General features: G+C 37.7%; 1 protein-coding gene across 1 annotated transcript; it reads right to left on the reverse strand.

The window, feature by feature from the left end:
* Positions 1 to 220: 220 nt before the first annotated feature.
* LOC121875365 lies at positions 221 to 11111 on the reverse strand. The gene is made up of 4 exons (XM_042379913.1): positions 8858 to 11111; positions 6263 to 6408; positions 4134 to 4228; positions 221 to 2005 (listed from the first exon to the last, which is right to left on the reverse strand). The coding sequence occupies exons 1-4, from the start codon at positions 10792 to 10794 to the stop codon at positions 1658 to 1660; spliced, it is 2526 nt and encodes an 841-aa protein (XP_042235847.1). The 5' UTR covers positions 10795 to 11111; the 3' UTR covers positions 221 to 1657.
* Positions 11112 to 12628: the final 1517 nt, after the last annotated feature.

Raw genomic sequence — 12628 nt, forward strand, 5'->3', positions numbered from 1 at the left:
CTTCCTCCCTCATTCTCATCATATGTCCTACACTATTCATTAGTCTGACAACTAGCTGTAATAATTGTTTGATTATTAGTTTCACTGAATAAAATACTTTACCAAACATAAAAAAGCCTATTTGTGTACAACATTAATACCACTTGGTAACTCTACTACTGTACAGTACTTTCACACACAACATAATATATCTTTAGAATTAACCAAAATAAAGACAAAAGACAGTAGGGATTTAATGTGGTTTCCTCAATGATATTTTATTCCACCCGATGAAAAAATAAGAAATTAAGGAAATGGTAAAATTTTCACCACAGTAACTGGTATAAGCCATGGATGGGAGGCCACTGCTGACCTGCTCCTTCCCAACTACTAACCTTGCACACTTATGCCTTTTATGGCTGAAAATAATAATATTTTAATTGAATAATTTTTTGGGAATAGTAATAAAAATACAGACTACAGCTCCATAATCTGATTGCCATCAAAGTTTAATATGTTAATACTTCACAGTTTAACATGATGGTACTATTTCCTCCAGTAAGCTGTATCTGCACCAAACAAAAATTATTGTTTAGAAGATGTACAGTACAGTATGTCTGTTGAATACAAATATATTAACACATGTATATATAACTAACCATACTAATACATTTCCAACATTGTATTAACTGTTCATTAATACAGGATATAAATTAATATTTTTCATCAATTTAGACTTAAAAATAAATTGAATTAAGATATGTAATTATAAATCTACATATTATTTGGCTGCCTGACAACAGGCATTTGTGTTTGTCAGTTGTGTATCTGTGTACAGCCTCACCCCTACACTCTAATAACCCTGCACAAGCTTACTAATATCCCCTCCAGCTTATTCGTATTAAAAAATATTGGGACGTATAAATTACTTTTTTTTGGTAAACAAAGAAACCAGATATACTGCATAATGACATTTAACTCTTAACCAGCAGCTAAGTATTCCCTACTGCCCCACATGTGTGTGTGTGTGTGTGTGAAACACAAGGAAAATGAAACTTCCCAATGATGGTAACTGTTCCTACAACTAACTTCCCCTGGTGATGGTAACTTTCCCTACAACAAACTTCCCCTGATGATGGTAACTGTCCCTACAACTAACTTCCCCTGATGATGGTAAAGGTCCCTACAACTAACTTCCCCTGATGATGGTAACTGTCCCTACAACTAACTTCCCCTGATGATGGTAACTGTCCCTACAACTAACTTCCCCTGATGATGGTAACTGTCCCTACAACAAACTTTCACTAATGATGGCCACTGTTTAAGGGTTAAATGATCCATACAATATCTAGCAGCCAAACTGTTCTGTTTGTCCAACACACAAGTCATACAGCCTCATAACAGAGATTATATATTCACTCAGTTTTGACCATTTTTGTATTACTTTTGTCAAAATGTAATTAAAGGAGAATCTCCCGTCTGTTCTTGCAATGTTTCTGATGTGCAGGTGTCCAATAACTTAACATACAGTACTTCTGTATTGTATTTCATACATACAGTATATTTAATCATAATGACTCACCCTGTATTAAAGTATATTAAGGCCACAGTTTTCAGCGTCAGTTGTTACACGTCATCTAAAGTTTTTCTGTTGTAATTTTGTCTCCCAGCACATCTGTTAAACATCATGTATTCCTACAGTCACATACAAGTCACCATCTGTTGTATCTTCCTTCTTAGACTCATCACTGTCCTCTATTCCAACTTTAACAAATGCATAATTGTCCAGGTCTTCTTCCTTCACTTTCAAACCTTGGTCTGGATTTTCCCACGACAAACCCTCATTACAGTAAACTTCTTCTTCTTTTACAATTTCATCAATTTCCTTGATTTTTCCTTGAAGTTCTTCATTAAATCCATCACTGTCTGAATTTTCTTCCTTTATAGGTATACCAAACACTTGCCATCCTTTACTAGAGACGTCAACATGAATGTTGTGTTTGTGAGTACAGGTATTAGGCTGGACCTGAAACACAAAAATATTTGTAGTGACCTTAACAGATAAGAACTGCTAGGTACTGTCTCCTCTTAACATATATCCTACAATTAGCATCTCAATTTGTCCCTTGAGCACTGATGATATGACTCAGGTAAAAGTAAAACATACTTTATTGCAACAATTCACCCCAAAAAGTAAATGTTCTCTCTACAATTTGTAATGTTAATTGTAATAAAGTTAATTCAATACAATATTGTACCATTAAATTTTGATTCAAGAACTGACATCCTTGTTTACAGACAAATACAATGTACTGTATATATGACTCCTGCTCCCACCTACAGTAGTCTGAAATCTCAACCATTAATGCATTACAGGTATCCCTCGTTTAATGGACAATAACTTAGCGATATTTGTGTTTACAATATAATACTTTTAACACCCTCTCTTGTTTAAAGCTGTTTAGCGATGTTCGACTCACTGCGTATAGCTTGGGAGGGAAGTCGGAAAATCTCCCAAGTGCGCATCAATACAGTACTGTACTGTACTGTACTATAATGCAGCTTAGAAATAAAGAAAATATAATGTAAAACTATACAATAAGAAAAATGAAGAGCCTGTGTGGGAAGTGAACGTGTGTATTGAGACAGTGAGCTGTCAGTGAGGCCAGCCGCACTCTCCCTCCCCCTATGTAACATCACGGCCTACACAGCCAGCAGTCACACACGTCTCTCGAGTCAGCCGAGTGACTGCCAGGCTGAACTGTGTCGCATGTATACTGTACCAGTTAATGTGAGGAATACATAATAATAATAATAAAGTACTGCCTTACCATTTGGCAATCATTTCACTCCACACTGGACAGGGGCTGCACACAGCTGGCAGCTCTCCCACCTCCCCCACTCTGTGTGTTATTCCCGCACTAGAAGAAACTTTTAGTCCCTTCATGTTTTTAAGTTTGGGGTGAAATTTCAGTCACGCACCGGTCTTTCTCTCGCTGTTGTTAATATGTTTCTCATAATGTTTAGACAATTTTAAGACCTTTTTCTTCTATGTTATTTCCACCGGAAATTAAGGATAACCGAGATATTAATTTTTCAATGTTATTAGAGTTGGTCAGTCAGTCATAAGTGTCGCCATTTGTTGTTTACGTCTCACAGAGAAGGTCTGACCACCCATAACGCAGTGCTCCTTACCTCCGTGTTGGCTTCTTAAGAGTCTACAGTGCATATGCAGGGGCTTCTTATTGGCCATAACAATAGGAGACATAATTGGGCAAGAGTTTTTTGTCTTAGCCAATGAACAATGCGTGGGTGCGTTGGGAGCGGAGATTTTATTTTTCAATACCAAAATAACCAGATATGGTTGAACAGGTGGAAAGAGCTGTGCCGACATTGTGACAGAGATTATTTTACGTCAATTGTAGAGTTTCATCAGAAAAACAGTGTTAGGTTAGGTTAGGTTAGGTCAGGTTTGGTTAGGTTGATATTTTATTTATATGATTTAGTTGAAAAAAAATTTTTTTGTAAAGATTGATGGGTAAGGGGGAGGGGGATCTAAAAAACTATTGATTTCTGGCTGAAATGAAAACCAAATTTGTTCGAAACTCATCAAATAACACCGGAAAAACATATTTTTAATATCCAAACAAAGACCGGTGCAGAAGTGAAATTTGACTTCTTTTTTTTTTGGCATACTCTGTATGAACGATTATGAGCATAAAAAATCTACATGAAATTACAAGTTGAACAATAACACAGCTCAGAGCTCAGCCTCACCTGCTGTGAGTGCTACTGGGTGGTGAGTTGGTGGATCCCTATTGTTAAACGAGGAATACCTGTACAGTATTAGGAGTCATTATACAAACACTCCTTTCATCTTGGATGATACAATGTAACTGATCTATTAACAGCTTATCTCATGTATTACAAAATACAGGAATTCAGAATACTCTTCCTACAGTATTACAATACTGTTCTTATATTGAACCTTTATATAGAAAATTATTAAAACATTCACCCTTTCATTTACCTGGTGTAAAAAGTCACACTTTGAGCCAAATAAAAAACAATTGCCCAAGATAAATAAACAATATGTGTAGTGTCAATATATAACTGTACAAGGTAAAGTGACTACTGTACTGTACAACACTTACCAGCACTTCCTTGTCAAGTGTTTCCTCTCTCTGGCTTTCTGATGTTTTCTCTTTTGATCCTTTTCTCTTTGTTCTTGGTCCACTTTGTTGTTCATCTGGAAAAATAATATATCAATTAATGATAACTTACAGGGCATTACTTAATGGGCCCAACCCTGCTTCCTCAATATATATATATATATATATATATATATATATATATATATATATATATATATATATATATATATATATATATATATATATATATATATATATATATATATATATATATATATATATATATATATATTATATATATATATATATATATATATATATATATATATATATATATCTTGTGTGTGATATGTAATATATATATATATATATATATATATATATATATATATATATATATATATATATATATATATATATATATAGTTTAACGAGCATACTCGGTTACTTGAAATTTTAGGTTAACGAACTGCCTTCCATAAGGATCTTCAATTCGGTTAACGAACAAAAATTCGGTTAACGAATTTCTTATGAACCGACCTCAACATGTTTTCGCTTGCACTGGCCGGGCAACCAGCTTTAGTATCAGTCCGCCAATACATTAATCGGTTCTAGGGCTTAAATTCCTAACTATTTTAGTAAATATCAAGAAGTTTATACTATTCAATAATTTTAAAAGTTTAATATTCAATTTTTTAGTCATTTTAACAATTATTGAACATAATTGAAGGTAAAGTGACTAGTTTAAAGTGCAGCATCCAGCCTCTTAACACAGCAAGCAGGCGTTAGTCTCTCTCTGTTTTCACTGGAGGTAACATCTTGCTTGAGACTCTCTTCAACTAAACGCTTTTCTGTGTTTCAAAGCAAATTATTGGTCATTTTGAAATATATTTTACATATTGACAATATATAATGCAGTGCAGTGTTGATTTAAAAAAATAATCTTGAAAATACACCAGAGAACTAAAATTTTATGGAGTTGAAATGGTGCCATGGGGTAACCTCTTCCACCCCAATGCCTTCTCTTCTTCATACTCCTCCACTTTAGTATAATTCCCATCATCATCATCCAGGAGCCTTCTACATACACACCTCAAAGTAAGTGAACTTTTCTACCATTTTTGTTGAATTTAGGAAATTTTCGGTGAGCTGGAACTAATTACCCAAAAACCCATTGAAACAATGGTTTCGGTTAACGAACGACCTTCTGGAACGGATTGAGTTCGTTAACCGAGAGGTCACTGTATATACAGAATATATAAAAATAATGTTGTATGCTGATGGCTTACTGGTGATACTATTAAAGAGGCAGTGGATACAGTTGGGAAATGGAAGGATAAAATAGAGGCAGGGGCCTGAGAGTGAACGTGGCAAAACAAAGAGTGTGGGTGAGAAACTCTTGGTGGAGAGTGGAAAATGGCCATGAGCTGCCGGCAACAAAGGTGTTGGCAGTGACTCAATAATGTGCAACAAGTGTGGAAGGTGGGTACACAAGAGGTGTTGTGGCAGACTATGGGATGTTGCTGACTTTAATTGTTCTCTATGTGCAGGTAACCATGTGCCCATAGCAAGACTGGGGAACTAAACATTGTGTATATGTTGATGTGTTCTGTTACCTGGGTGACATGATCAGTGCTGGTGGGGGTGCTGAAGCCTGCTCAGTTGCAAGTGGCTGTTGCAGGAAGTTTAGGGAGCTGCTGCCTTTATTGATGACAAAAGGACCTTCCCTCTGAGTGAAAGGATGATGTATGTGGTTGGTGTGAGAAGTGTGATGTTGTATGGCAGTTAAAGATGATGACATAAGTACTGCAGACTTGAGCCAGCCAAAATGAGAATGCTGAGGTGTATGGAACTGAGAAGCTGTCTATCAACTTGGTTTTATTCAATGTGCAAGTGTTATATGCTTTATATTAAACCTAAATATGTGTGACTAATTTGGTGCCAACATTCATGGTGTATTACAGTAGCTAGGTCCAGGAGACACCAAGCACTTCAGCTTTACCTTCTAAAAGTTTATTTTTTAATGACCTTAACTTGTACAAACTTAACTTTTGGTTAAATTAAAATACTGTATTGGCTTTTATATACAGTACAGTACTATATGACCACAGTACTGTAGTTATATTTACCTTGATCCTCAGTTTGTATTTGAGTCACATCTTGTGTCAATATCTTTCTCTTTCTTGTTTTATTTGCTGGTCTGCCCTTATTGCTCCCAGGAGGTACACCATCTTCTGAGGTTGATGGAGTTGTTGGTCCAGCATCTGGCTGTTGTCTGTAAATACAGTAATAACATTCTCTTAAATCACACATAACTCTTCCATTTTTCATAAACATTTAACAATAGTTTTTTGCTGTGGTAGCAACTCCACACATGAATATTATGACTCACTTACTGATGGCATACAGTTGTACAGGTACTTAGACTCTTAATTACATTTATTTTTATTAATAAAATATAATTATGGTTTTTGCACATCGGGTTGGTGTATCTTCAATAGTGTTTCAAATTCCTCTCTTGTCAAGGAATGTGCTAGTATTAGTGTACATGACATTCAAGCCAGAATTTGGTCTCGGTAACGTCTCTGACCTTGGTAGTAACTCCGGCCCCTCCATTCTCAGAAGCTACAGCATTTGCTAAGTTCACTGTATTTTGCAGGGTGTGGTTAGAAATGTCATTGCTTACACGGTGCTCGCCTCCCCCTGGCTGGGAGGTGGAGATGGTGCCTCCTGGGTGAGGGGTAGAGCGGGTGGAGGGTGTGCCGCTGCCCCCTGACTCTGTGTCGGAAATTTTGCTTCCACTACCCTCCCCCTGGATATAACCCATGTACACCCGTACCCATTCCTACTTCCTCTTCTGCTTCAAGCCCTATAGAAGTTTCTTGTGCTGTTCCCTCTGCATTACCATGTGATCTGGGTGAATGAATACATTCCAAAATACCTCGCTCCTTGCTAAGTTTTTTGCCTGCCAAATAACCCCCCATTTCTTCTACTCACTCACTACTGTGATCCTGAGGGGGAGAGGCTTGTCTCCCTGCTTTTGTAACAGCCTCCTCACATCCTGAGGGTGGGATGGCATATTCAGAACCTCTGTACAAATACAGCTCCTCTCCGACTTACGACGGGGTTAGGGACCGACATCCAGGTCGTAAGTCGAAATGGTTGTAAGTCAGAAATGCTTAAATAATACATAGAAAATCTAAAGTGGGGGTCTCTTTTTCTTCTCAGCACCACAAAACACTCACTTTTAAGCTTGCCAGCCATTTTAAAGTGAATTACAAATGAAAATTTTGTCTGTGTACTGACTTTGGGACTCGAAAATACGAAATTTGACAAAATTTTGGTACGACTGAGGCAGGTCGTAAGTGCGGGTGGTCGTAAGTCGAGTAGGTCGTAAATCGGGGAGGAGCTGTATTTTAAAACCGCATCTCATCGTCTGTTGCCCGACTCTCAGTTTTCTCCGACTGGCTCTCAGGGAATCCATAAACTATTATGTTGTTCCTGCGCTGAAACGTTCCCGTTGTTCCTCTTATCCCCTAACAGTAGGTCCACTAGTTGCCATCTCTTTGACACACTTCTTCAGAGTCCCTAGCTGCTGTAGAACCTGTTCTGATCCTGCATTCTCTCCCCAACCTCCAGTGGCCCTGTTAAGGCCTAAGCATAACTCCTCTTCACTATCCCCTCCATTCTATCGGTTACTTCCTCAGTCTTAGCAAGGATCTCTTTCCCAACTTGTTCAAATTTGGCAACCAGCAAGGATCCAGCTTCATATATTTTCGTCCCAAGGAAACTCGTTCCCCTATGGTTGCAATTGCCTTTTTCACCTTGACTATGCAGTCAGGGTAATACTAGCAACAGTCTTCACGTTTTACGGCAACTTGTATCATCCAAAGTGCTGTATTGGTCAGGTATGTACAATCTACAACCATCGTTGCCCTGCAGTAATCACAAATACAGTACCTTCACTTTTGTGCTGTTCACTACCCATTGTTCTCACAACAGAAATTACGATATTTGTTTTACAGCTGAAATAACAAACACAAGTTTAAAATAAGTAACATCAGTTTGCTTACCTTACCAGTACTGTACATATATTATTTTACTGTACTTGCACATATTTCAAACATGTCCGGGTTATAGTCACGTATGAAAGGCACTGATAACTTGTTTTAGGTTTATTTCAGAGTTATAAAATGAGAAACAAACCAAAATCAACTAAATCACAACACTTTTGGATACAACATGACATTTAATATTTATAAAAAGCAAAGGTAATTATTGAAGCTGATTTTTCATAGAAAGTTAATTTAAAAACACAGCAATTTCACTGTGTTTTATAGTGGACACTGTCGTAGTTATGGCAAACGTGTTTAAAAGTTTTTATATAAAAGTTCAACTTAGCAACCTACCCAAGCATTACTAAACACTTGTTGTGGATGAACAAATAACGAGTCGGCGGTATAGTCATCAATATTAGCCAAATCAAATTGTAACGTCTCTTAGACTTTGCTATATCACACATTACAAACAACAAGTTCTCATTTAAATAAGCATCTTCGTAACCATGACCATGCTGCTTCTGTACCAAGTCACTTCCTTAGTTTCAAATAAACAAGTCCATAGTAGAAGACTCATTCAACACCTGAAGATGATACTGCCAACAAGAAAAAAAATCAAATTTAAATAATAATAATAATAATAAAAAACCCTCGGTGTCTACTTACATGGGCACCGTTGCCTCACTTGTAGTTAAAAGATTCTTAAACTTCTTCATATGTTTTGTTGTCATTCTGTTTCTCTCCATGAGTTCTTTCATTCTTGCTCCTTCTGGGGTGTATCTCAATCCCAACTCCTTATGAAGTCCTCCTTCTGTGTAGCCTATATTCCATTCAAAACATGTAAGATCTGCAGCAAATTTCAGTTTTTCTACTCCTCTGAATCTTTCCTTTTTGTATTTCTGCCAAATCTGACCAGATAGGGACTTACCAGTAACCTGTGTCTTGACTAAGCGACAACGGTTCACAAACTCATCATCAGCCAGCTTCACATAGACCGCAGCTAATCTGTCGCTCATTTCCATTGTAAAATCACGGGAGTTAAGGAGCATATTTGCCTTTTCGTGTGGTGGTGGGGTCTCTTTCCTTGCACGTGCTTTTTGCCAAAAACACCACGAAGCTAGACCTTTTGGGCAACTTAGGTGGCTATCAGGCATGTCATCTGTTGATATACAGTGAAAGTATGAGGATATAATAGCACTCTGCACTTCCCTCACTTTATTTGGGGTCTTTTCTATGCAATCTCTCAATGCTGTTTCACATAAGGACTGAAGATATCCAACAACCTCTTGAGTCAAATCTGGCCATTTCATTTGAACCATTTCATCTTTTACCTTATACAAAGCTGTGCCCAGTTGTTTTATAAAATGGTTTACACAATCTGCTTTTATAACAGGATGTTCAGCATCATAGGGGCCTTCCCCATTGTTCATCTTCATAATATTGTCACAAATTTCAGAGTCCCTATCTGTGAGAAATGCAACATATCTAACTTTGTATCTGTCTAAAGATCTTGAGCACAAACTTTGGGCACCCACTGCTTCAATACCACCCCTTTCACCCGTGTCGTTGAAACCACAGTTACCTTCACGGCACATCTGTGATCGCTCGTGTCCTTTCTTCTTTATACATGCCTGGCAATACTTTGACATACATTCCCAGTCCAATACTATATCACTGTGCAGTTCTTTAACAACAATAACTCCACAGTAGCTTATGTCTTCATGAGTAAGCCAAGAACTTTCATAACTAACATCAATGTCTAAAATGCCACCAGCATCTGGATGTCGACCCATCTCTGTATATACTTTCACAATAGCTTGTTTAGTGTTTACAAACATGGCATCACACTTTTTCTTTAAGGCACTGTGAATGTATCTTATATGTGTCAGCCATGCCTTATACGACATGCCTTTTATTTTCATACTCTCAATGAAATCAAGAAACCCTTTATAGCTAACATCATAACTAGCCAATGTTAGTACTAAACTAAGATTATTTTCATATATTTTTTCTTCATTTTTTGTCTTGTACACATTCATTAGCTTGGGTCTTGTTTCTAGTACAACATTACCACACTCCTTACACCTCACCGACAACAAAATATCAAGGCATATTTGTTTCACCAAAACTTCAACTTCACCATCACAATCTTTACAATGTAGCATTCTTAACGCACTTTTAAGGTAGTCAGCATCCAAAAACACGTTTGTTTTCTGTGTAATCATTTCTGTGCCAGCCTTCTGTACACCCATTAAAGTCTTCCTCAAGGCAGCAGTATTGTGAGCATCACTTAACTGGCATAACACATTATTCTCATCAGTTGAAATCTGTAATGATTGTTTTCCTTTTATATATTTTTCTAGTGTAGGTTGGTTGCTTGTGGGGCTAGTCATCACCATTTCTATTTTCTTAGCAGTAGAAGGATGTATCTCTTGCTGTCGAGTGTCTGAAGATGGGAGTCGAGTGGTAGTGGTGGTCGAGTGAGGTGGTGCAGTGGGAGGAACCACAGATTCACCGTTTCCATCTTTCAATTTCCTAAGATTTCCCCTTAATAGAGATAGTCTCTTTCTCCTTGCTTCCTTTTGCTTTGATATTCGACCCATTTTTGTGTGGAAAAATGACACTATGGGAACCGCCAAGTCAAGCCGACGCTGGAACCATCCTTGGTTGGAACTAAATCATCTTGTCCGATCAGCGTTGGGGCTGGTTAATATTTGGATAGGTGGCCCCCTAGCCCTAAGAACATCAGATGTTCCTGATATAAGGACTCTACTGGAAACAAGCTTCTCGTGGATTTGTCGGCTATGCTTGGTCAAATTGAATGAATATAAGTTATTATTTAGTGGCGAAGGAGATGAAGTAACGACGAAACGTAATAACAACCAGGATGCAGGCGAAGACTGGTGAAGCAGTGTTACCAGGTCTCTTTGGAGATAATGTTAGCGAAATTTTGCTAGTATTATTTAAGCTCATTACCTCTACCTCTTAATTTATTGATTATTATATATTATATGATAATGAGTAAACACGTTACGTATTTTTGGCGAATATTGCATATTATATATATATATATATATATATATATATATATATATATATATATATATATATATATATATATATATATATATATAAATTCCAAATTGAAGAAGCTGCAAGTCCAGAAAACTGAAAGGGCAAACTTTTTCGGAGTGAGGGTTGTGAACTCTTGGCACACTCTACCAGAAAGTGCTGTGACGGCACCGAGTGTGAGCTCTTTCAAGACCAGACTTGACCAACACTGGAGCAGGTTCAGGTACAGTCTCGTTCAAGATTCTTCGAACACTGCTGGAGACAGCTGGCAACTCAAGGCCGTTTGTTTACTATAGTACTTAGTATAATATAATACGAAACAACAAAGCCCAACCATTAAATTAAGCAACGGGGAACTAAGTAACCAATCACCGATTACTTTTACAGTTATTCATAATTTTTACTACGTACTATAGTAAATAAACTGCCTTGAGTTGCCAGCTGTCTCTAGCAATGTTCGAAGAAACTTACGAGACTGTACATTCAGGAGCCGGTGCATGCCCAGTACTTGCCAACAGTGCTTAACAGAGACGTGACCGATCGCCCAAGCGGCTAACGAGCCGATCAGTGGTGAAGAGGATAAAAGAAAAAATTTAAGTAACAGAGACGTGACCGATCGTCCAAGCGGCTAACGAGCCGATCAGTGGTGAAGAGGATAAAAGTGAAAACATGCCAAATGCGTGTAACAGAAGTGACCAACCGTAATTATCAAATATAGTTGTCTTGAAAACAATTGTATTATGATAAGTAAATACCCATATGAAGATAATAAACGCAATGGGTTGGACTACCCGTTAGAGTTTAGACATTCATTAGATAACCCTGCTGATAATGTTGTCACGGAAAACTGAAATTTATTGTTGTAGGAAAATGTCTTTTGCCCATTGATCTGAGCATCGCAGCAGACGGGTCCAACTTATTAGGCTGTAAGTTACTGGAACTTGCAGCACAATTTCAAAATTGTAACAAATTTCTCTTATGAGAGGCGTTGCTAAATTATGAACTACGCTAAAATAATATTATTATCGGCAAAAAAATATGCTATATCTGGTAACACTGTGGAAGGCGGGAGCCGCCGCGGCTCCTGCTGGGAGGTGCTTATTTAGTAGTTTTATTCAATACTTGGTGAAAAAGTTTCGAAATTCAAAAGTAACACAGTGAAATTAACCCCGGATACACAGCACTGCTCTCCTAAGGCCACCTAGATAGAGAAGACCTGGGGTGGGGGTTTGATGACGTTGTAGTGGACTTCTCCCCTACAACTGCGAAGCTGCATCCCACCTGCGACGCCTTCCTTAGCAACCAAGCGAGCGGCGACACCAGATGTCACGGTATCCTAGCAACGGAACTAGAGACCGGCGACTT

Source organism: Homarus americanus, unplaced genomic scaffold, assembly GCF_018991925.1.
Source record: "Homarus americanus isolate GMGI-L3 unplaced genomic scaffold, GMGI_Hamer_2.0 scaffold56241, whole genome shotgun sequence".
Taxonomy (NCBI): domain Eukaryota; kingdom Metazoa; phylum Arthropoda; class Malacostraca; order Decapoda; family Nephropidae; genus Homarus; species Homarus americanus.